The 27,294-nt window shown below is 39.2% G+C and overlaps 1 protein-coding gene across 4 annotated transcripts in view; it reads left to right on the top strand.

Moving 5' to 3' along the window:
* The window catches only part of LOC135481095 (rap guanine nucleotide exchange factor 1-like), a 97,060-nt gene that overhangs the window by 35,734 nt on the left and 34,032 nt on the right, over window positions 1–27,294 (top strand). For 3 of the 4 annotated variants that reach the window (XM_064761029.1, XM_064761028.1, XM_064761027.1), the window contains exon 2: window positions 15,735–15,940. In XM_064761029.1, coding sequence (XP_064617099.1) covers window positions 15,735–15,940 — 206 coding nt within the window. Of the gene's footprint in view, window positions 1–15,734; window positions 15,941–26,077; window positions 26,271–27,294 lie in introns of those variants that run through there. The other variant, XM_064761030.1, reaches the window with a different exon arrangement.

The following is a 27,294-nucleotide window of genomic DNA, read 5'->3' as shown; positions in this document are numbered from 1 at the left end:
ATTCTTCTCAGGTCTTGGTGGCAGTAAGTGGTTGATGGTACTCTAACCCATTCTTCTCAGGTCTTGGTGGCAGTAAGTGGTTGATGGTACTCTAACCCATTCTTCTCAGGTCTTGGTGGCACTAAGTGGTTGATGGTACTCGTAACTCTTAAGTGGTCTGTCATGAAGTACGCTAGAGACCTCACAACTCCCACAAATATGACAGTCACATGTGTGTCACTCATGGGAGAGTTTGCTAGTAACTTGGCAAATGAGAGTGGTTCAATCTGGGTACTCCTGTTTCCTTCACATGTAAAATAAGGTGTGATAATACATGTATAAATGAAACATTTGTTGAATATGACAAGCAGACAACAAGAGAACTATCAAATAAATAGAAAATAAGTTTGTTTACAAACATATTAGATACTCGTGCTGTACATTTTCAGGTAGTGAGTCACTACATACATTTTTAATACCTGTAGGTAGCCAGCAGAATTTGTGGACGGTAATACAGGACCACAAACAATGCGAATATACGTACATGTATTATGTACATTTGATATGATAATGCATATTGCTCCATTAAACTGTATGATGATAATGTTCAGTAATCTTTTTGATCTCCGTGGAGCTTTTCCAATTAAAAGCATAGATTTGGGTATATCGGTCATTAATAATATGACATAACAGTTCCTGGGATGTGAGGGTTTCAGTCAGCATGTATATTGTGTATGGTGCTTTATTTGGCTTCTGAAATGCTGCCCTGGTTACCAAGTACATGTCATGCACTACATTTATGCGTTACTGCAGTATTAATTAGGACTTGTTTATGGTGTGCTGGATTCAATTAGACTTCAGGGGGAGATAATGACTTTTTTTTGTGGGCAATACTCAAACTGCCTATAATCTGTTCTACGACATAATGAATATCATGTACATGTGTGGAGATTTGGCCGACAAGCATTTCCTGGCTACAAATTATTAGATCTGATAGGAAACGCTTCATCTGGGCATGATATTTTATTGCCTCATTGGTTCATGGCCGCGATTTAGATGCAGGCAGGTGCCCTTTTTCCATTACCAGTCCAAATGGTTTTTGAAGAAGCCGACATGTGTGGCAGTATGAGCAAGCTGCTTTATACAGGCTCTATGGTACACTACCTGCATCACATGCTGTGTGCATGTAATTTGGCAGGAGTCTGACTGGCCCAGCTTAACTCCCCCAGCCTGGCAGCGCTGACACAACAAAACTGAGCCAGACCAGACGAGTATAAATGAAACCGAAAATAGACCATGATGGAGGGAAATTATGCTGAGCCAGCAAGGTTTTGGCCTGGCCAGCAGGCTGCCTGGTATTCTATTATAGACGTGCAGTAGCTGTGATCACCTCATTCAGAGCTATCCTCTGCCTCTTGATAGAACTTCACTGATTACACATGCTACATGTATTTTCAGCTTGCTGTGATATGTGGATTGCAAGGAGCTCAGTAGAGTTTATTCATACAAGAGCATGTACAGTAAAGCCCGTATTGAAAGACATGGTCTCTCTTAGCTTAGCACATACAGTACTTTGTGAATGATGACACCAAATTGGCTTTACGTCTGTCCGTCATGTCCGTTTGTATGAGCAGCTCCAAGTGCTGTATGTACTTGCAAGATGCATAATAAAGGTGCTATAGATCTGAGATCTGTTTCATTCTTCCCAGACAGGCTTTCAGAAATACAGTGTGGAAGCTAATTAGCTGGAAACAAGGTCAACAGATCTCAAAGCTATATCACTTCTATACTACGCACAAATATACATGTACATGAAGAATTAAACAACTACATGTACATGTATAATGCACATGTATAGATCTGTGTATCCATAGCATTAGATCTGATGTGTATGTACTTAGACTGTGTAAAACACCGCAGTGAAGATACTACAGAAGAATACACATCCCTGAAAGAGGCCGAGCATCCTTGGCGTGTTTTTGAAGGGATTGAGGCTCGTGCATGAGTGTGGAGCTATTTTCTGTACTAAGAGTTGATGAGGGAAGATATCTGGCTTTTTACTCGGCAGCATGTGGTTTCTGTGAAGTCAATAGCTGTTTTTATACATGGTAGTATTTATAGCCCACGAAGAAAAAAGTCTCCACACACTGTTGGGAATGGCTGTATAATCTAGTCACAGAGATGCCCTCACTTCCTGTTAGAATTCCGATTCTCTCTCTGGCCTTTGCATCTTTTGGGGCGCATTCGTCAGAGTTGCAGTCTGTGATGTGGTGCTCCTAGGATATATACTCTGCAACGACGACAACGACGATAACGAGGACACATACAGATGCAGCGCAGGTTCTCACTGGGAGATTCCGTGGTGACAGATGACACTACTAACTGCTACGCGACGTGTGTATATGGTAAGCTCATCTGGGTGGTAAAGAGGCTGGGATGTTGTGTCTGGCAGCTTGTCTGGATTACCGCCAACATTGTGAGAAAGTATCTCTTTTAAAAAATCTGAAATTTTAATCTGGAGGAAAGGGTGCTACGTACATGTAAAAGTGAAGTCGTACATTTCATAAAGGTTTTCTCCAAGTGCACTATTTCACGTACTGTAGATTGCCAGAAAGAGAATAGGTGTATATGGCTTTGGTGTGCTATGTGCAATGAGGTGTTACTTTATTTGTTCTTTGAGTGATTTTGTTGGGAAAAATATCCTAATTATGAGCCTTAGAAATAATGATAGCAAGAATGTTTAAATCTATAAATATAACATTCTCCTCTTGTGCTTAATTATCATCATTGTTGCCAGGTGTTAATAATTAGACACGCACCACGATGCTGTTTGCAGTTCAGTTAGTTCACTTACTTGTATACAGTGTAACTTTTTTTGAACCCATATCCCACAAAGAGGTTTTAATTCTGGAGTTGTTATTTTAATCTTAATTATATTATTCGCTGAACTTAATTACCTCCAAATGCTCAGATGTTGATATCATTGTCTCCACATAACACATGTGCGTGTATGTGCATGCAGATGTTCAAACTTGAATCATCCAAAGAAACAGCTTAATTCTCAGTGCATCAAAGTTTCAAATTTTATCATGTCTTATTTTGTGCCGGTCAAAAAAAGTGTAATCTTAACCAGTTCTGTATTTTCTGGAAAAAATATCAATTTGTACTTGTATACTCGGTGAGAACTATCCATGTAAGACTTGTAAGCCATTCCTGGCGTGTGCAGCTATCAGAGTCGTGGTCATCTGGAGTTGACCAAAAATCAGTAAGCAGTCCCATTGGCATGCAAAGTTTCTCTACCGTCCTAATGCATAGCTTCATACATGTACATACATGTACATGCATACTGTAGCTGATGCATATCTTCATACGTATTATACTGTAGCTGATGCATACCTTCATACATATTATACTGTAGCTGATGCATACCTTCATACATGTACTGTAGCTGATGCCTACCTTCCTACATATACTGTAGCTGATGCATACATGTACCTTCATACATATACTGTAGCTGATGCATACTTTCATACATATTATACTGTAGCTGATGCATACCTTCATACATATACTGTAGCTGATGCATACCTTCATACATATACTGTATACTGTAGCTGATGTATACCTTCATACATATACTGTATACTGTAGACTTACATTGTCTTGATGCAGATAGATGCACAATGTACTCTTTCTGCTGGGACATATACAGCTGATAAGATTTATGTATTCAGTTGCTGGTTCCCTTATGTGATAAATGATCCCTGTAGAGCCTCTTATTGTGTCTGGTCCTTTAATTGTAACATCTGTTGGCTACTGGACAGTCTGTTGAGGGCCTAGAGTGGGGGGCTGCATGATGATTCCTCAGTTTGTACAGTATAGAATTACTCTGGTTTCATTACATATCTAGTGTTACTGACAGGGCATTGTTCCCCCCTGGGGCGCACTGATTTAGGGTGATGGGGTACGAAGTGTGATCAATAACCATCCCAGGGTTAGGTGTTGTGTTGTTCACCCTGAGACAATAAGCTTCTGGGGTTGCCCCGTTGACCACTGAAGCGTTTGGCTGGGCTTGACCGGTGTCCATGCACAAAGCTAATGCACAAAAACCTGTCAACGAAATTAACAGATTCGGGGAAATTAATGCGGAGTTAAGGACAGCAGTTTGCCCATTAGCAGCATACATGTGTAGTGGCGAGGCAAGATAATTCGCAGGCCTGAAGATGGAAATGTCTCTCTTGATACTTCTGCAGTCCAGTCTGGCAAAACTAGAATTAATTGGAAATGTGCAGTTTTAACAACCACATGCCTTGCCCAAACCACCTAGTCAGAGTTGGTATTCCAAGTTGTTTTTGGACCATTGTGGTGGCATTTGAAGTGTTCAAATGAAAGCTCTGATGGACCAGCTAGTCTCATGTTTAGTACAGATTTACAAGGTTTGATGGATCAAAATCATGGGTAAGTTTGTGAGACATAAAGGATCAAGCCTTTTGTTTCACAGTGATCATAAAAATTCAGTTCTACTTCAACGTGCAGGTTTTTTGACAAATTAATTGGTTGTACATGTACATAATTTTCTTTAATATACATGTAAAGATCTGAGTATTTATCCCATTCAGACATGTAGAATGAATGATTATGACTTAATGCCACATCAACAATATTTCAGCCACATTGTGGTCACATACATTTAGAAAGACATACACAAAGAGACTTAGGAATCGTAGCAAGAACTGATATTTACAAGTGCACTTGCCCATGGACGAGTAGATGTACGGGGAAAAACAATACCTGAGATTTCGTTACAGTCATCTGAACTACATGTACATATTGATCCGATATGCCTGTACAAAGTTTGCAAATATATATAATGCCATACTGATAGCATCCTGCCTTACATGCATTTGCGTACGTGGGAAGGCCTGGCAGCAGTCTGCGAATGGTCATTGATATCCCTTGGCCGGTGCCCAGTTTCCTCCCACCATAATGCTGGCTGCCCTCGTATAAGTGAAATATTCTTGTGTATGGTGTAAAACACCAATCCAATAAATAAATGCATGTGTTTGTACTTGTTTTTTCTATGTTTCCCAGACACCCTGTTTACTGTTGTTTTATGATGCTTGTCTGGCAAATAGTTCTGTCAGTTTAAATGTGCTTTCTTCCAGTGAAATGTCTCTGTACGTGTACATCTCTCATAGTTGGTACTCCACCATGTACACTGTATATAACATGCATAGCTAGTGCATGGGCCCTGTGGGCAATTCTGGTCTTCTCGTTGGCTTAGAAGGTCAGGAGAATTGGAGGTATGTGGGAAGTATTTATAGTAGGGTACTAGTTTTCTCTCAATTCCCAACCTGTTAAGCATAAGGACAGGTGCTCCCACTGAATCAAACATCATTTGATTCGGCCTCCATGTTTTTTGTCACTCATTAGCTCCCCAGTGAGGATGGGGAAATGAAGGGTTATGTATATAATGGACAATGTTATACCTGGTCATGTCAGTTGTCAGGGTAGGAATTACTGCATTTCACAAAAAGTTTGCCATATAAAATGTAAAAAGACACACGCAGAATAAAATAACTGCATTAAAATGATAACTTTAATGATGCTAACTCTTAAGCTTTTCTGATAAGAAATTAATTGAACTTCACAAGAAAAGTCTTAAGTGGCTCTGTTAGGTGATAGATGCATTTACCGGTATCAGAATCAAGCAAAATGTGTCATTTAAGACATGCTAAACATCAGGGGATCGAAATGCGGGATCTCTGGGAGTTAGTATGCATAGTGGGCCAGAGTGTACATGCACATGACAACTTTGTTAAGTGCCCCAAATAATGATGAAAGTGATGTCAAATCCCAGGCATACCAACAAAGCACAATCCATTTACAAATAGGGGCCTCCGTGGCTCAGTCGGTTAGCGCGCTAGCACAGCGTAATGACCCAGGAGCCTCTCACCAATGCGGTCGTTGTGAGTTCAAGTCCAGCTCATGCTGGCTTCCTCTCCGGCTGTAAGTGGGAAGGTCTGTCAGTCTGGTCATGGGTTTCCCCCGGGCTGTGCCCGGTTTCCACCCACCATAATGCTGGCCGCCGTTGTATAAGTGAAATATTCTTGAGTACGGCGTAAAACACCAATCAAATAAATAAATAAATAAATAAATAAATTTACCAATATATTATGCTTACTGTAGCTACATGTACATATACATGCATTTACTGTAATTGCAAGTACATGTACTTACTGTAACTACATGTACATGTACTTTCAATTTTACCAGTCACTGTCTTGTAAGTGAAATAGTCTTGAGTACAGTGTAAAACACCTGAAGCAAATCAGTAAATAAATAAATTTCAGCTGCCATGGTCACAGATGGTAGTAATGTATATCTTTGTGAGGTTTCACATGTCTTTTATCTGTGTATCTATGAAGTGGTACATGTAGAGCTCTAGATTGTTAACATTTTATGTTATCTTGTCTGTGTCATCTTATCAGAGCTTTTCCAGACTGTAACCTCCTGACTGAATCAATGACTACGGGTTCCCTACCTGTACCTTATCTGTGATTGACATGTACCACAGGTCAGTTAATTCAGTGTTTCACATCTGGTTACACTTTGATACAGCTACAGGTAGATGTTCAGTGATAACCAAAATTTTGACACTTGTGCTTTGAAATCTAGACTAAAGTGATTTTAGCTTTAAAAAAACATGAGTCACCTGTTACCAATTTTGCCTACAGGCACAGTGTACTTGTTAATGAATGTTAGGTTGCTGTTACAACAGTGTACAGTGTATGTCATACTCTGTGTGTTCTGATGTACACAGTTTAGTGATGATTACAGTACATGTATGATGTAGAACATAGAGAAAATAGTCAAGTTTAATACTACATTTTAGGTAAAAGTAAATCAGACATAAAGTGCGTCCATGAGTTCTTTATTTTGCCTGATTCTGAGCGTTCGGTTTATCGTAGAGAGGTGGGTTGAGGTTTGTGTGAAAGGTTGAATCATATCCTACCAGAAAAAATGTAAGTTTCTGCACCAAAACAACATTTTTTTCCTTTGCTTGTAAAAATGCACTTTTTGGGTCTGAAATTTTAGATCATATACTGTACAGATCCCTATGAAAAATGTTGTGTATTTCGTAGAGAACACCTGATGCATGTTGCATAGAAAACATTTATCGGGATGTTAGGAACTGTACTGTAATGTGAAGTGAATGCTATAACATTGACTCACCTGACTTTACCTTCCTTGATTGAACTCTGACCAGTTGCACATTGTGTACTTTATACAGCAGAAAGTGTAAGGCTACCTGGATTTATGTAGGTACATGTAGGTGGAGAAGATACATGTAGCTGTCTGAGGTGCAGTTAAATGTATTAGTATATGTATGTCATCTTGCTGTGGCTGATTTAACTGGGATAACCATGCACTGATAACAATGATTGCATTATGCGTACCTGTATATGGACAGTCAACCTGTGGTTTTCCACTGATAGAACAGACCATGTAAAGGATGTGTGAAATGACTTGACCACATGTTGAGTTTGAGTTTGACATACATGTAGATGTCCATGTACACTGTGCATGTGTGTATATTGTGTCCACAGGTAGATATTGTAGTCCGCGCATTGTTTTGAATCAGGACCACAAACATACTTTTTGTGTCAGAATACTGGCCCTGGTCTTCAGGTGCTGTGTCAGGAATTAGCCGCCAGGACAATTTTATACTGCTGTGTTGCCATAAATCTTTGGTGTTCGAATTCCTCATTTACAGGTGAACCACAAGAGACTTTACATACCTGCACTTATTATTAATAAGTACTGTACTTGGTGTCCTTAGTCCATGTGCTCGGAGTGGATGGTGTTAATCAAGCTTTTCAGTGTGTGCAGAGAGAACGGTTTATCTGTGGTTTCTCAAAGCAATTACAGAGTACATATCGTACTATTTATACTGGAGAATGGTCCATTCCCAGATGAATTTGTGCATTGGTCTGTGTGAATTTCATGTAATGAGTTGTTAATGTAAATGCAAGCATGTGCTGCACATACATGTATGTACATTTCTTTTTAATGTACATCTTGCAGTACTTTTCAAAGATTTGGTAGAGCTATACGCATTTAAGTACACGTACAATTGGATGTGTAAGCTTCAGCTTGTGAACAAGCCAACTGAAGCAATGCATTAGCTGAGCCCAGAACAGCATGTACAGCCACACGAACATACGTGTGTTTGTGTCAGCAACCAAATGTGAACAGCATGAGTACATCACATTTCGTCAGTAAGTAATGGGAACACTTTTACCTGAACAATTATGGATGAAGATGATGATTCGTTCCTGATATCAGAAGCTGCATATTCAGGTAATTTATGTTATCATTCATAGCTATCTATGACTCCCAAACTGTTGGGCACCCAAACTACAAGTAATCAAGCTGTATTAAAACTAACAAGTTCATGTAATATGGTAATTTACCAATAAAAAAGTTTCATACAGATTTCTTTCATTCGCAGACTCTGAAGCTCACAGAAAGCGTCATTTCGTTGCATTTCATAAAATTTCTTTTGCACGCTGTCGCAATGTCACCTTTAGAGTTTGGAATCAGAACCTGTAATGTTTTTCTGGCTATGGCCCAGATTGCATGTCTTCACTATGGTATAGTCCCACCTGTACTATCCAGACAGACTTCAAACTCCTGTCTACAGTCAAAACAGTTCTCAAACTCAGGCAAAATGAGTAACTCAGGCATGGATGAAATTTGAGGTCAGATGCAGTAGGTCATTAACATTTTACACCCATAAATAAGACAAAAAGCTTAGAGTCAGTCTCTGGAGATTTATGTGTTTCCTTCATGAGGATTAGTTATTTTTATTACTGTTACAGGGCAACATCTCTGTGTGAATGAAGTGCTTACCATCCGCTGATGCAGTAGGACTTGTTTGTCAACAAATTTTAACACTTTAAATGCCATCCATCAAATCCTTTGAACTTTGTGGTGAATTAGGTTTAGGATGGAGGAACATAGAAACATGTGTCTTTCATAGGGCTTGGCCTCATACATACTGGTGTGTGTCTACAACATGAACATATATATTTTAAAAACAAAGTTTCTCAAAATGTGACATTTAGAGGCCTTGGTTTCAAATTACTGTATTTCACAGTAATTTTTTTTCTTGTTGTTGCACATTTTGTTTAAAATGGATAGTTTCACCCACCTTGTAGGGCTACGTAAGAGACTTTTGTGAAGATTTTATATCAGGAAAACATAAGCGTTGGCATCAAAGATATCATTTTAAGGCCTTTATGTGCTTCTGAAGGTGCATTTTTACACACTGAAGGTGCATTTTTACTCACCAAACTTTACATGCTTCTGAAGGTGCATTTTTACTCACCAAACTTTAGGTGAAATACGGTACCCTAGTTTTTTTTACCTTTTTGTACTTAAAACAGATTATTTTGTGAAATTAGAATTTGTTTACCATAAATTCACAATAGTTTCCAGGCTTTCCACTGCTTACAAAAGGGATAGATAAACTGTGGCACAAAGAAAAACCAAAACAGGCATAAAATAAACACATACATGTGTATGTGTTTATGAAGTGATGTATCATTGCCATGTCTAGAAAAAAAAAATTAAATGTTAAATAAACCCAAACATTATAGGTGACATTGTGACTGTACATAAAGACATTTTGTAAAATGCAACTCCAAATAATGCATTCTGAGCGCTGACTTTGTAAGTTTGTAAATGAAGTCATATATTTGTGCAATAATTTTACCTGTTAGTTTTAATACAGTTTGATAAGTTTCTGTTCCTAACACTAATAAATTACCTGACTAAAAAAGATTGCCAAAAAACAGAAGGTAAGCATGTTCTCTGTTTGATGTGATTAGCTGGATGATGTACTTGTCACATGAAAGTGTGAAAAATGTTTGTATTTGAACATGATGGACATGTGAACTTACCTGCATGAGCAGGAGTCTGAAGGCATACATCTACTGTACATACTTTAAATTTACCTGTACATGTAAGGGAAGTTAAGAACACAAACGTTGTAAAGGACATACTCGTGTATTCAGTGTAATTACATGTAGATTGGCATACTGTCAGTTCTTGTGTGAAGACCTGAACTGAAAGTTTACAGAGTCTGATAATATCATCACATCCAGCATTGAAGTCCTCAGCATGTGGATTAACCTTTGTACGAGGACAGGTGAAAGGATTAGGGTCACACCTGTTGAAGTAGATTATAGATCTATACAATGTAGAGGGACGTGCAGCCGCTCGTAGGGTATAAAGTACATGTGCAACTGTTGTGCAATTATGTACATGTACTGCAATGCAGTGTAATGGTGTACCACAAGCACTGTTACTCTCACAAGGAATTTGACCCCCCCCAAAAAAAAAATTTAAGGAAAACTGTAAGACAGTTTTTTTTTTCCATACACTTGTGTGTTGTTATATTTTGGTACCTGTGAAAAGCTCCAGTTTCTCAGTTGTTTTGGCAGCAGTCATGTTGTGTTAAGATTGTGTGGTAGTTTACAGCTGACGTGTGTGTTTTCCACCATCTGTCTCTGTTTTGATATGCAGGTTGATAAAGATGAGGAAAACTAAACATTACGACTCTAGAGTAAGGGAGTTGGGGTGAGGGTAGGTTGAAGGTTGAAAGTCTTTATGACATGTAAATAAAGCTTTTTGATGGCACCTTACCCCCATTTCCCAATTCTTTCACATGTGTAAGACCAACTTTTGTACATTGGTTGAGTTGACCAATTTGAAGGCTGTAAAAAAAGCAAAATTTTTATAAGTTACAGAACAATGCCATATTGCCAACATGCAAAAGGGTTGAAAAATATTTAGTTTTTTGCTTGGACAAGGTTGCCTTGTTAATTGGGAAGATGTCTGACGCTCAGTCATACCCATACACTCATCTTTGATTAATGAGTGGACTGTCTCTTTGATAGAAACGACATCCTTGAACTACCATCTTAGTTTTCAACATGTATACTTCATTGCTTAGATTTACACCCTCCAAGACACAAGGCTCATCATTACACCGCTTCATGCCCATGATGGCAACATGATAAATCGGACAAGCATATGTTTTCTCTAACAGCATGGACAAAACGTCAGAGGTCATTAGCAGTTTGTAACAAGAGCCCTATACGTTGCCCTATAACTCAAACTTTTGTCAGCTTACAAAATAACTACAAACATGGGGGCACCTCACATCTGTGGACGCTGATGCTCTGGCTGTCATGGCCGTTGTTGCTGTTCTGACTAGTCTGTAATGTAGCACTGGCAGATGGACTGTAAGATAATTAGAAAACTTGATAGCCCCTTCAAAAATGAAATGGTTCCATGTGGGGCTTTTTTTCATATTTTCACTCCTCGAACGCTTTTAGCAGGTGTCTAATTTAAGCATTGTAAGGCTTCAACATGCTTGAAATTTCCACTTCAGATTTGTATTTGGACAGCTAATACATGGCATAACATTTGCATGTAATGTAATTGTTGTGTATTAAAACTGAGAACATTAAAATTAACCCATTTCCTTTTAAATTTTAATTAAGACAACCTTTTTATTGCATTATATTTAACATATATTAAGGACAATGCCCACAGGTAGTAAACTTATGTTCATGTACGAATGCAAATTAAGATAAACTTTAAAGGCAGACGTGTCATCAGCTGTTGACATTGCATTTATTGTGTCATCCTCAGGTAAACTTTGCATGGAAGTACATGTGTGAAACAAGGACAACTTCAAGAGCAGACTTGTCATCTGCACTAGTAGATTTGATGTCAAGCTGTGCATTTAATAAAGTGTCTTATGTCTTGTTAAATTAAAAATTGTGTAATTTTGATAGTACGCTGACTTGCTAGTTACATTCCAAATTGTTATAATGTGTGCACATTTAGTGGAATGTTAGTAAGAATCTCCAACTTCAAAGGGGCCTTCATGACTGAGTGGTTAGCAAGTCCGTGTAGCACAATGACTCAGGAGCCACAAATGTTGTCGTTGTGAGTTCAAGTCCAGCTCATGGTGGCTTCCTCTCCAGTCATAGGCCCTACATTGGAAGGTCAGCTGGCATCCCTACGCATGGCCATAGGTTTCCCGAGGGCTCTTTCAATCTTCCTCCTACCATAATGCTTATTGCTGTTTGTATAAGTGAAATATTCTTGAGTACAACATGAAATAACAATCAAATAGATAGATACATTTAATTAGTAATTCTGAAAGCTCAAGGCAGCATTCCTATGATATGCCTGTATTCCAGTACTATGGATTTCCTGGGTTCAAACTCGCAAAGTACCTATACAATTAATATAAACTTGCTCTTTCAAGACATGGAAACTTGTGGGCATAAGAGCACTGCCGAGCATTTCTCCAATTTCTCTCTCTGAGTTATTTATTACTCTTCATTTGATTGACGGGCAGAAATGATCCATCCGACAGTTGGTAGATTGGCCAGGCTAGAAGCATGGTAAAACTGATGGTCTGTATTGTATGAGCTAAGGGTTCTGAGAATGCCTACCCTATCCTCCAATGAGAGAAGTGACAGGTTGTCAGTAGCTGATGAAATATGGCTCATTTTGGACCTCTCCGTTAACTGGGCCTGCTTCATGTGATATTTTAGATTTTCTGGGATTTTGTGTAAAAATAAAGGTATACATTGTACAAATGTTCATTTATCAGAAAGAAGTCCTTGGTGACCATTCTCTCAAGAAACACATACATGTATATATGTACATGCTGTTTTTCTTGTTTAAATATATGTTCCAGGTGTAGTCCTGCATACAGGAGTGCTCCGCTAAAATGGTGGGGGGGGGGGGGGGGGGGGGGGCGGGGGAAAGACCATTTTCATTGGCAGTGTTGTTGCCTACTTGTATGTTCCCAGTGACAAATACCTGCACATGTGTTAAGGAAACAGTTTTCTCTCTTCAGTGTTATAAAATATTGTCCAAATTGGCCAGTTCTTTGATTGAAACTGTTAACAAAAGTTTTTTGTGACCATTATGTCTGCTTGTTGAACATCTTTATCATTATGCGAAGCTGTATGAGCACAGTTTCGAAACTATAATTGATAAGAAATCAAATGAAGCTCCTCATGTATCTTTTTGGCATGTTTGCGTGTTCAGCAATTAACTGTTAAGAAATCAACTGACAAAATCTTCAACAGGATTAATTGCTCTGAATAATACCAACATCACCATTGTACTTTATGTCTCATCATAGGATTAATTCTTGTTAAAAAAAATCAAATAAAGGTCTCTACCAAAACCCCTTAGTCTAACTACTGTATTAAGTACTTGTATATGTTACTGCATGGTTGTACAGACTGGTTAGGATATCTGCAGCTTCAGTCCAAGGCTTCACTAGTCAACTGGTCCATGTCTTCTCTGAAACACTCACCATTGATGGCAGGGCAGCCAATCACTGAGCTGGTTGTGGTAATATCATCACATGACCTTAGTCTGCTCTACTGGCCCATTCATGATGGAGGCCCTAGAGGAGTGGGAGGAATGAGTCTACATTGGCACCGTGCATGTACATTTATTCTGTATTCCTAGCAACAAGTGTTTAGCCAAGCATTTATATCTAACTTCACAAAAATCTACATTTAGGTTTTGTGTACTCGCACATGTACATACATCTAAGTTACACGTAAATACAGTATGACGTACATGTATGTACAGTTGACTAGCCAAACTTTGATTCCTTGGCTGTTCAACATGTTACTGTATACCCTTTGCTGTGTTTAATAGTGTGTTCATATTTTAGCATATTCTGTGAAATTTGCTGTGTCTTGACCTGCAGATTTTACACTTAATTGTAGATGTAAACCCAATCATCAAAATCGAATTACATGGCTACGAATGACATTTAATAGTTACATGTAGTTGCAGTGCAGAGTTTACGTTACGGTATGCTGTTGGGTTAATCTGGGTACAGATGAGTGGGAGGTTTGTGTAGGATTTAATGACGTACATGGAAAACTGAGCTACATGGAAATACACCTAGTGGAAGGCATAGCCTAGTTTTCACTGGCTGAAGAGACAAATATGTATAGACTTCATATTTTATATCCACATTTTTGTCTATCTTTGTAAAAGTACTTGAATGTTTCAGTTTTTGTTTTGTTTTTTATTCATTGGGTTTTTTATTTTTTTTATTTTTTATTTATTACCGTAACAAGTCATTATTCACTGGAAGACATGTAGTAGTGGAATGCTAGAGGGGAATCTGTTGAAGGTGTGTGAGCTAGTATCATGCCAGTGGGATGCTTTGGCCAGGTTAGCTCAGAGTGATAAATTTAGATGCAGGTGAATGGCATTTTACTTTTGTGGTATTTTTGACATGTTCACATTTTTATGACCCATGTGTTTGTGAAAATGATTTTGTAGTTCTCATCTAAGAAGTGATTTGGCATTAAGTGAGGTAACCATGAAGTTTGTTTCTCCCCTGCTTCGAGTGATGCTTGTGTAGATCATTAACACATGTTCCTGGTTGTCCTCTATACATGTACAGATACAAAACTTTAGTGCATTAATAATGTCTGTATTTATCGAAGGTAGCTTGACCAATTTACAATGAAACTGTTCTTCCCCAAGGCCCTCGCAGAGAAAAAAATATGTGCTTCAGAGTCCAATCAAAAATGCATCAGTACATATATAAAACAAAAAGCATCATGTAGTTTGGAAAGTGAAGGTACATATATTCATACATACAAAAAGCAATAACACAACCAGTAGTGCTGTCTCAACCAGCAGAAGTTGGGTAGTGGGAGACGGCCCATTACCAAACCCTTCTTGCTCCCCTGCTGGCTGGAATCCCTTACATACAGAAAACAAACCAAGTGAGTGGGAGATGGTCCCTTTCCCCATCCTCTGTTTGGTTTGAACAATGCACATGTCTGCAGGGAGTGCTGATCAACCATAAATCAATCATAAACACTGTATACCAGATCTTACACATCCAAGTTGTGTGTGTGAAACCAAGAGAATTGTACACAAAATAGTTCAGATGTACATTTCATTTTCAGCTGTGACAGTGATCTCTGTACTCAGTTGCTCTGTCTGAGGGTCAGTCTTTGCGATCTGTCAAATGTTATACATGCTACATGTACCGTTTGCCATGGGCGATTTTCCTGATTGGGAATTATGGGGAATATTTCAGAATTTATAGTTTCCTCCCACCATAATGCTGGTCACTATCTTATCAGTGAAATATTCTTGAGTACAGCGTATAACATAATTCAAATAAATAAGTAAATAAATAAATCAGACTTTATATATACATGTGTGTACTGTAAATCTTCAACCTTTTCAACCACTGAGGTGCTTTTTTCACTGAAATTTATGCACACAATTATGATTAAAATGATGCTAAAAATGATTTGTTTGTGACTAAAGATGTAGGCTTCATAAAACTTTGCAAATTATGTCTCCATGCCTCATAGTTTTGTCAAAATGTTTCAAACTATTGGTTGAAAATGACCTAAGGTTTCGCCCAAGACTAAGTTGTACATTTTACTTGATTTACTTGAGCTCTGTAGGTGGTGAAAAGCTGTTGTGATGTTTGTTTGGAAGATATGATGATATCCTGCAGGAAAATGTAAGTTTTTAGAAACCAGAGCACTACTTGTCAAAATTTGTTTGCCATTAGGAGGAGTACATTGTTTTGGGCCTCATTTTAGGTCATTTAGTCATTAGTAAGAATTCCCTCATGTCTGTTCTCATTCGTACAGATAAATCCAGCTCAAAGGTGTTAAAGAAGGCCAGGTCGTTCCGTGATGATTTTAAGGTGCTTATCAAGCGACGGCCCTCCAGTAACCAGGCACTGTCCCCTGTCAAGACGCACCGAAATAATGGCAAGGGAGGTAAATCCGGGCTGATGCGCCACAACAGCATGAATGAAGGCACCAAAGTGGAAAAGCTGGTTGAAAAAGATGACGTAAGTACTGATTCTTTTATCCCCGTTATTTAATAGTAAAACAGAAAAGGCAAAAACAGATGCTGTGGTTACTGGTGCAGTTTTGTTACTGTGTTACATGTACATACCCTACTCTGATTTGCTTTCAGTTTTGATAGAGTAGTCGTTACCAAAGGCATCAACATTACTGAACCTAAAAATACTTATTAAAACTTGAAAAAATACATCAGTATTACTTACATGCATATGTATGACTTTAATGCTACGTTCACTACTACACATTGAAGATGTTTCATTTGAATGAACCATGGTGTTCAAAAGTTCTCTCCCCTGACTCTGATGATTTGTATTTCTAGAGTAACTTCCCTTGAGTTGTGTATGGCAGTAAATGGTGCATTGTGGAGAGCCTTGATTTTACAAACACTTTCTTCCAAGTATAAAAGGATTTATTGTTGCTGGTGAACTTTTTTTGTTGAAACATTAATGTAAAGCTTGACATCACTATTGAATTTATGGTGGGGAAAATTATTAATGTAGTGGGTAATATTACAAAAAAAAAAAAACATTTTCCACCAAAATATGTGCATTGTTATCGTAACACTTGTCAGTATGAAGAAAGTGTGTACATATATACAAACACATATAATACTGTAAGTATTAGAATTCAGATTTGGTTTTTGTGTATCTTGTTTGTTTGCTTTGGGTTTTTTTTTTTAATTTTTTTAATGTCATTTTTAATGACTGTAATAAATTTAATTAGAAGGCTCAGCCTGAATGGTGGTGAACCACATCCTGTGGTGTAAATTTTTAACACCACATACATGCCCTGTTTCCTCCTTCCATAATGCTGGCCGTCATGTGAGTTGAATTGTCTTGAGTTCCAGGACTCAGTGATTAAAAGTCTGTATGCTTCTGTGACCCTGAAGATCAATATTCCCCGACTATGAAATTGCAACCATGGAATCAGGTGTTAAGGATACAAGCCCAAAAATAATGAACCTAGCCTAGTTCATGCCCACTGCGTCTTCCTTTTTTTAATTCTTAATTAAATATTGCAAAATATTGTCATAATTTATAAAACACTGAAATTACATGTAGACACCCCCCACCCCCACCCCCAACACACACACACTTACATTTCACACACACACAAAAAAATCCAGTTTGTATACAGAGAGGTGGAGGAAATATGTAAGGGGTTTTTTTTCTTAGTGTTCCAATGTTCATGGTTCCAGTACTCAAGAGTTCCAGTGTTGTGGATTCTGTTATGGTAGCTTGCTTATCCAGGCCCATGATTGAACCTGTATGTAGCTTAGCTCAGGTTCTGTAGGTAGCTGGGTGCTAAGCCTTGGCCCATAGTTGAACCCCCTGCACACTCACATACATGTAATGTGCACCCTGGGGAAACCCTAGAGAGCTGATGATAGAGCAGTTATTAGGTATTCCCTCAGGGGCAGGGGTCACATTTCTGTTGATGGGGAGGGAGGGGATCCAGAAAGAGTTGGGTGTGCATGCCATGGCCCCCTTATTATTCAGTTCCACTTGTTCTGAAGACATTTTGTTGTACATACGCTATGTATATGAACACTACATGTATAAATTATAGTTTTGATTGTCCGGTTTACATGTGTGTGGTGAAGCAGCTTGTAGGACATTGTACATGTGCCTGTACCGTTTCATGTAGGGCCTCCATGCCATGGTTGTTATTGTGCTAGGGCAGCACAATGACCGAGGAGCCCCTCGCCCCTCACCCCTCACCAATGTGATCGCTGTGAGTTCAAGTCCAGCTCATGTTAGATTCCTTTCAGTTTGCCTGTGGGAAGGTCTTCCAGCAACTTACAGACGTACATGTACATGGGATGGTTTTCCACCATAATGCCCGTCGTCATCTTAATTATAAGTTAAATATCTAGAGTATAGTGTTAAACTCCGATCTAATATATGAATAATTTCAAGTGTTAACCTGAGCAGTCCATGTACTTCTGTGAAGCAATTATCTAGCTACACGTATTTGTAACACACACTGGAAGTAACCTACAGGAAATTGTACTTTTGTACATGTACGTGTGCAATTAGTCTAGATATAGGTTTTATATTGAATACTAGGATATCAAGAATTAATGAATTATTAGTTATTACAGTAAGTTTACTCAAATTTCAAGTTAATCTGTGGATCTTGCTGTCAAAGCTTTTGCATTGCAAGCCGATGAAACCGGCTGTTCAAAATATTTTGGGTTCATCACAGTACATCAGGATGTGTACACGTTGTTTGACCTTGAAATTGATATACAGCAGTACACATCATTACCGATGTATATCATATGTATAAATTATGTGAAATCCAGTAAGCGTTATTAACCTTTTTAACCATCAAATAATCTTTATGAAAAAAAATGTCTTGGTATTAAATTGATGGAAGCCATGATAGTCTTGTGTCTTGTACAAATGTACTCAACTTCCCGAGTTCAAGTCATTGGACAATACACAAAGCCCTGTCTACTTTTGAGCTCTGCATCGCATGATAAACTCTGCCACTGTAAGGAAGTAGTCATTGTATGAACAAACCCACAGAGGAAGCCAGAAATCCTCTCTGGACATAGTCTGCTCTGGAATAACAAGTTTTATTGTCTCAGGGGTGCGAAGAGTTTTGTTCAGTTGCCAACTTCTCTAATGGCTGGTCTGGTTCTCAAGAGGTTGAGATCAGCAGACAGCTGTAACCCTGCCCTGTGGTTGGACAATGGTAGCTGGGCTATACTGATTGGTTGGAGGAATCAGTCTGGATTGTCATGGTAAATTATGATCAGTTGTTTCTTGTCTGGGCCACTTCAGTATTCAGATACCTTTGTGGCTCTGTAACAGCGTTTAGTGCACATTATTTGCTGCTCAACGATACACGCAAGCATTTCTAGCTGTACAACAGCAACCAGCCTGTCTGTCCTATGGTCAGTTGTTCAAACAGATTTTTGACATCATATCTTTTAACATGGGCCATTCACTTAACAAATACAGTGAATGCAACAATAAATATCAACTTTTTGCAGGCGGTTGTGGCTGTATGCATAACAGTTTTTTGCTTGTTTTATGGGTGGTCAGTTTTTATGGACAGAAGAAATCAGAGGGCCTGGAATAAACAACCACCCGGACTTGTCCACAGTCCAGACAAAGCTCCTGACTTGAAGTCGCAGCTGAACCAGCAAGAGCTGGATTTGAAATCACAACCCCATGGATTAGGGGCTGTTCGGTTGATCAACAGGATGAATGCTTATCAGTAGTTGATTGCACCGGCGGAGACCCATATAACAGCATGTAAAGCACTGGTCAAGGCATTATGTTCCAAAAATGGTGTTTTGTTAATATTATAATAATAATACCTTTATTTATTTAAAGATGCTTGATCAGTTTACAAAGAAATTGTTCTTCCCCAAGGTCTAGGGACAGGTCACATGTGGATTCATGGGCTGAAATGAGCTTTTGTGTGGCTTTCATGGCAGACTTTAGCTTTTCTTGGTGGTCAGAACACATGCGGTAAGCATACACCTAGCACCAGTTTAAATAGATTTCATGTACTGAAGGTGATAGAGCTTGGAAATCATATAGGATACAGTGGTTAAAAGTCAAAGATCTGCATGGTCATCAGTTGCCTGTCGTTTCCTACTCCACTGGTTCAAATCCAGCTCCTGCCGCATTTCTAGTAGTTTGTCCCTATTATGCTGTGAGCTTTATACATCTGGAGGGTCCTTCTTGTATACGTGCACATGTAGGTGATGTCTTCAATGTTATGAAGGTTTTCTGTACATTAACAGCTCAATGGAGATTTGCATATCGTGTTAGTGACAGGATAATAAGTAGTGTTTGCACAGGTGCGTGTTTCAGTGTATCAGGATGTTTATGATAATAGAGTAACCAGGGAATTTCCCAGAAAATTATGTAAATCCAGGAAGAATCTTGCATGTGTCAGGTTTTGTATACGGTGATAACAAGTGTATGTACATGTAGGTTAATTGTTATGGACAGACATTGAGATTGGCTGCTGTTCAGATGTACAGGAAACCTGTGATGGTGTCATATACATGTATGGCGTGTCCCTCGGAGTTGCCAAGAAATAAACAGAATACATTGAAGGACATGTACCTGTACATTTATATTAAACAGGAATACCTTTAGCAGACCTGTAGTATTTGCATATTTAATATTATTCAAGCCTGTATGTACATATATATATATATATATATACATCTTCCTGTACTGAATAGCATGAAAACCAGGATTGAGTTGTGAGGTGCATTGCATACTGAAAGCCATATGCAAGCTGAATTTTCATCTGATCAGCTGATTTGTCACATCTTTCACCAAAATGGCTAAAGCTGATGCTATTACCATGGGAGGTTACCCAGCAGAATTTATTTTTTTTATTTATTTCATTGGTGTTTTACACCGTACTCAAGAATATTTCACTTATATGACGGCAGCCAGCATAATATGGTGGGAGGAAACCAGGCAGAGCCCGAGAGAAACCCACGACCATCTGCAGGCTGTCGGAAGACCTTTCCATGTACGGCCGGAGAGGAAGCCAGCGTGATCTGGACTTGAACTCACAACTGAGCCACAGAGGCCCCCCCCACCCAGCAGAAGAAATTTCAGCTGATTTCGATGGAAAAGACTCTGTTCCTGCCTTAATGATACTGCCCTGGTTGGCTCAGCAGTTAAGTGTATTGGCCAAGTACTGCTAGATCTAATGTTTGCATACTGTGACTGGGTGGGCTATCATGCCCTGTGTCTGTACACTGTGACTGGGTGGGCCATCATGTCCTGTGTCCATTCAGTGTGGCTTGATGTTCAATCCAGAATCCCAGTGTCTTGTTCCATCAGTGAAATAGGTTTTATGAAGGTACATTTACCTACATACAAATAAGCTATATTTTTTGATAAAGTCCACGTGCATGTATCTTCCAAAATATGAAGCTGTAGGTACATATTAGTACATGTGCACCCGTGCTAGCAATGCTTCAGCTGACCGCAATATTAATAGTCACAGTCTAACCACCCTACATGTACATTGTTGACCCATAACCTTTCTATGTTCTCTATTTCACAGGTTTATAGTCTTAAACTAAGGTCTGCTCTAACAGTATTATCCTTGATTTTGTAGCTCTGCTATAGTACTGCCTCTCCCCCTCAACCCCCCTTCCCCCTCAACCCTCCAACCCCCTTCCCCCTCAACACTCCACCCCCCATCCCCCTCAACCTTGAAGTGGTTGATTATCTAAGTGTTACAGATTTTGTGTCCTCAACTGGGTTAATTACATTTCCTGTCTCTCCACCCACCACTACCCTCCCCCCAGTTCACATTTTTATTAAGTCTATCTTGACTGTGTGAAATGGCCTACTTCTGTTTACTTACAACTACTGAGGATATGTCAGATTAATCTAGCAAATTAGGCTAATGTGCCAAATGTAGGCTGAGCGAATTTGATCTGCTCATTCATGTCAATTGCTTTAGAGAGTGTAAAAATGTCAAATTGAGTCTGACTATACATGTAGGCATCTGCATTAAACCAAGTCTGACACTACATGTACATGTGTACACAGTATGTCAGTAAGCTTTTTGTCACTCCATCCATTGCATTGATTGAGCAGCGATGCAAAATCTTCCTTCTAGATCTTAAGCTTACCTCCTCAACTTGGGAAAGCATTTATGCAAATTGAAACTTTCTGACATGCCAGTCAGAATAGACTGGCTTTTATAAGAGCTTTTATACATATGACAGATCAACTTGAGGATGTGGTTGAATGTTCCAAGAAGTATTTTGACTTCTCAACTGACTTCCTCTTTAGCTGTGCATGAAAAGGTGGGTCGTGGGTTCTGCCCGGTTTCCTCCCACCATATTGAAACTTTCTGACATGCCAGTCAGAATAAACTGGCTTTTATAAGAGCTTTTATACATATGACAGATCAACTTGAGGATGTGGTTGAATGTTCCAAGAAGTATTTTGACTTCTCAACTGACTTCCTCTTTAGCCGTGCATGAAAAGGTGGGTCGTGGGTTCTGCCCGGTTTCCTCCCACCATATTGAAACTTTCTGACATGCCAGTCAGAATAGACTGGCTTTTATAAGAGCTTTTATACATATGACAGATCAACTTGAGGATGTGGTTGAATGTTCCAAGAAGTATTTTGACTTCACAACTGACTTCCTCTTTAGCCGTGCATGAAAAGGTGGGTCGTGGGTTCTGCCCGGTTTCCTCCCACCATATTGAAACTTTCTGACATGCCAGTCAGAATAGACTGGCTTTTATAAGAGCTTTTATACATATGACAGATCAACTTGAGGATGTGGTTGAATGTTCCAAGAAGTATTTTGACTTCACAACTGACTTCCTCTTTAGCCGTGCATGAAAAGGTGGGTCGTGGGTTCTGCCCGGTTTCCTCCCACCATATTGAAACTTTCTGACATGCCAATCAGAAAAGACTGGCTTTTATAAGAGCTTTTATACATATGACAGATCAACTTGAGGATGTGGTTGAATGTTCCAAGAAGTATTTTGACTTCTCAACTGACTTCCTCTTCCTAGCCGTGCATGAAAAGGTGGGTCGTGGGTTCTGCCCGGTTTCCTCCCACCATAATGCTGTATAAGTCGATGTGAACAATCTTTGAATATTGTTGCTTCCTCTTTGCAGTCCATCATTAAGGAAAACGAGTATTTGATTGAATGTACTGCATGTATTTATTTATATTCATCAGCCAGTTTGAATGAGTTGGATCGGTTAAATCTGCCTAGTGGAGCAAGGCAGTCAGAGTACCTATATGCAAAGTGTCTGACTAACTTGGCTTGTTGGTGATATCTAAAGAATATGAATAGTAAGGAACAAAACAGTTTTAACACGTGACAATATCGCTGCCAACAGTCTACATGGACATGCATTTCATTTTAGACTGAGTATGCTAATTTTAGAAAGGCTGAAGAGGGTATGAATGACATTTTTCTTCGACAATTTGCTGTTCCGACAGTAGGAACAGAAGCTCAAGAAAGCATTGAAAAATGTCATGAATATAAATGCTAGGAATCTGTACTATAACTGTGTATACAACTAGTCATCAAATCAGTTGTACTACGCCATAAACCTCACCATGTTCCAAATAACTGTGGTGGAAGAAGCGTGTTGTAACAAAGATACAATATCTTGTATCTTGTGGGTATCTTGTGAGTGAGTATAACGTGGAACGCTTTAACAAGCACATGAGTGAGAGCTGTGGGGGTGATGAGCTGTGAAGTGGTCCAGGAAGCCGCCCACATTTCTCAGCAAACCCCCTCAGCTCATCTCCCACCCCCATGCTTGCCTGCTGCTACTCAATCAGTGTATACCTGTGGTCTGTAAAAATAACAGCAATACCGGGGAGGTGAGAACAGATTTTACACTGACATGTTCAAATCTAATGGTCTCCTGTCCAAAAGAATATTGCGTAGTTTCAGTTAAAAGGGGAATGAAAAAAAGTCGTCTTGCAGGCATCATATTTTGTTATGCATGGTCCCTATGGGCTTTGGCAGGGAGGATATATTCCCCAGCTTTCAACTGACAAAGTTACAGGCTCTTGAGAAAAGTATTAGCCTTACTTGGTCCATATTCCACATTAGCAGCACACATCATGCACATGTGTGCCTTATTTACAGTGGATGGAATGCGAGACCACCTCAGTAGTTTCTGAACCACCATAATTATTGGGGATTATCTCTTGTTTTTTGTTAAATCCCCTGGAGATACAGCTTCGTTTTATGTATGCTATAGATGACTCTGTAGTCAATCTGCATGATGCACATTAGTTGGGTTTTTTTCCCAGATGTGGCATTAAAGATTTCATGTGGATATTAAATGTGGAAATTATTCTTCATCTTTTAGCTGAGACATTTCCATTGTACCATTAATGTCTGATTGTAACAGTGACAAAATATATGACATCGCTGTTAAGTACAGCCATGTACATTTTATTATAGAGGAAAAGGTCGTAAGGTCAAGAAATTCAAAACCATCCGTTTCTTACCCCAGGATTTATTGGTGGTTTATGTCCCATTTTGTCTTTACGCTGATAATACAGTCTGTGTTTCCATCAGCGGTTATGGACAAGTCAAGGGCTTTAGACTGCAAGCTATAGATCTGCTAAGTTACATGTCCCAATGACTGGTGGAGACTGGATGGTTCCTATTGCAGACATTAACTGTAGTTCGGAGACCTGTGTTCATCATTCAGGCCCAGACAATCGCTGTAATAATGGCCAGAGATTCTGATTACCCTTGGAATTCTGACTCTAACATCAGACGACCCCCCCCCCCCCACACACACACACACACACCACACACCATCATGAGTCACAAGAAGACTGATACTAAATGTAGTTAAACTTTGTAAATTGGACAATAGGTAGCTTCTCAAGCCACAGCCAGAGAACTTATGCACTGTTTAGAGAGGGGAGGGTGGAGGAGAGACAATCATCCATCATCTCACAAACAGTTGCTGTAAGAACATCTCTGCCTCTGGGTCTTGTTTCATCTCTAAGGAGGTTGGCTATTCTGACAACCGCACCTCCCCCTGCTCCTTTAACCTCTTAATCATTGGTGATGGTACACCTACAAGTCCAAGGCCTTGTTTTCTCTTAGTGCGCTGGCTGTTATGACAACTCTACACCACCCCTTCCAATCTATCAGTCCCTCTTCATTCCTCTAAGGAGGCTGGCTATTCTGGGGACTGCACACTACCACCACCTCTCCTCTGGTAGTGGTGGTAGTACTGGTACCTCTAGGTCTTGATTCCTCTGAGGAGGCTGGCTATTCTGACAACTGTGCACCCCCCTCCCCCTCCATCACTGGTAGTGGCACAAGTAGCCTGCACTCAGAATACAGCTCTCAGTGTCAGCCAGACAGCCCAGGGTTCATCTAGTCTGCATGTGGGCCTGCCCTTTACATTATGAACCACTTGGATTGTCTGGGAGAGATGTCCATAAGGAATAAGTCTGTGGATGTACATATATACACATACATATGGTCTATTGTTAACAACCAACTGTTATTGTAGTCAGATGCGTGGATGTACACCCCTGATTTGTGCTCCAGCCTGGCATTTCTTGGATGTTCCTCAGGAGTGTATATAGGATGAGCCGGCCAGCAGGGTTCCTGGCAGGATTACAATGGACTGTTTTTCCAGCAAAGTCTGTGTGGTAACAACTTGATTACAGGGAATAGGATTTCTTAATTGTTACTGAAAGAGTCAAGAGACTTTAAGTCTGTAAGTAGCTCATGTAGTTTTTAGGGAGGCTGAATTGCTTTCTGCCAGTATTGCAGTGGCAAAATTACACTGTTTTCCACAAATTCTGCAGCATATCGAGTTGATTTGAGAAAGAACAGGATTTCCTTTAAATTTTACTTACTGCCACAAGATTTTAAACACTCGTGTGCTTTTCAGAAAGGCTTATTAAGCACATGTTTGCGGGATTTTCTGAGGAGGTTATTTTCCAGGAATTTCTCTATTCTTGTACAGACAGATATCAGTAACATATACCAATACCCATCAGTGTGGGCACATGTCATAAATAGCTTCAAGATTCTCAGTAATTCCAGAGAACATATACTTGAAGTTGTTTTCTGCTCATAAAGACTGGCTTTATTATCAGCGTTCCTAGCCAGAAGAGGTGGCCACTATACAGATCCATTCAACAAACTCTCACTGTGTCAACACAATAGGCCTTTCTGTATCCAAGTTTGTTTGGCGATTTAAATCCTCCATGGAACAAGGAAGTTAATGGTCTGTGAGGAGTTACAGTTTACACAATGGTTGCACACAGCCCTATCTGTTTCCAGAAATTGGATGGTACATGTACATGTCTCACAATCAGGGTGACTAACATGGTATATGACAAGTGTGACTGATAGCTGTTTGGTAGACGTACGTGTGCATATACACAGATATATCAGTTCCTGTGTGACTTAGTCCTCACACAGTCCTATAAACCCACATGTTTTATTACATGTGTGTGACTGTGATATAGAAGGACTGTCCGGACCTGTGGCAGACCAGAACGGATGTTGTAACAGCTCACCAAGATAATTATTTATTGGCCTTCCTGTTTGTGTTGTTGGTATCATGTCCATTGAAAACTTACATCATCGTCGTATATAATTGAGATTTACATGTAACTCCACCAGAGTGCAGTGTTTATGAAGTGTGCTAAAAGAGTTTAGTGGATATATAGACGAAAACACACACTGGATAACTGGATATATATGTACTTGTACAGATACATATTGTGACAATATGGGATTGAAAACACAAGAAAGGTTTACACCTCCGCAGAAAAAAGAGGTAAGACCATGATTTTTTTTCTTTTCTGTTTGTTTTTTTTTTGCCTCCTCAAAAAATGGGATAAGAGTGTTTTTAGTAGTATTTTTTTTTCTGTGTTCATGGCCATTTGACATCGACATTCATAGTCTTGTTCGATCTGAACTCCCACCCATAAACCTGACTCAGTGTGGTAATGGTGAAAAGGCATTGAATACTGGCTGTGATAAAAGTCAAATCAGTTAAATCAGTATTCACATCATGTGAAGTCCTGTAATAAGGTCTGTAGTCCCTAATATGAGGAAGGTATAAACATATATGCGCATGTACATGTATCATGTGAAGTCCTATAATAAGGTCTGTAGTCTCTAATATGAGGAAGGTATAAACATACATATACCATGTGAAGTCCTATAATACGGACTGTAGTCCCTAATAAGAGGAAGGTATAAACATATGTGTACATGTATCATGTGAAGTCCTATAATAAGGACTGTAGTCCCTAATAAGAGGAAGGTATAAACATACATATACCATGTGAAGTCCTATAATACGGACTGTAGTCCCTAATAAGAGGAAGGTATAAACATATGTGTACATGTATCATGTGAAGTCCTATAATAAGGACTGTAGTCCCTAATAAGAGGAAGGTATAAACATATGTGTACATGTATCATGTGAAGTCCTATAATAAGGACTGTAGTCCCTAATAAGAGGAAGGTATAAACATACATATATCATGTGAAGTCCTATAATAAGGCCTGTAGTCCCTAATAGGAGAAAGGTATAAACATATGTGTGCATGTATATGCTTGTACATGGACTTGTATGATGAAAGGATGAATACCAGATGTATATGGAAACCATCAACCTGTGACATGATATCCTTGGTGTTCTGTCATGTACTGTTGTTATAATGGTGTTTCAAATGGCGTTAAAGGCGGCGTCCATGTTGTTGGTGTGTAAAAACGTTCATCATAATCATGGCAAGTGGTATTATTGCTGGTTTCACAAGACAGCTGAGTAGTTTGGGCCCAGTTGTTCATAA

Source organism: Liolophura sinensis, chromosome 13 (genome assembly GCF_032854445.1).
Source record: "Liolophura sinensis isolate JHLJ2023 chromosome 13, CUHK_Ljap_v2, whole genome shotgun sequence".
NCBI lineage: Eukaryota > Metazoa > Mollusca > Polyplacophora > Chitonida > Chitonidae > Liolophura > Liolophura sinensis.
Note: the sequence above shows the minus strand (reverse complement) of the source record. Positions and strands in the feature narration are given on the sequence as shown.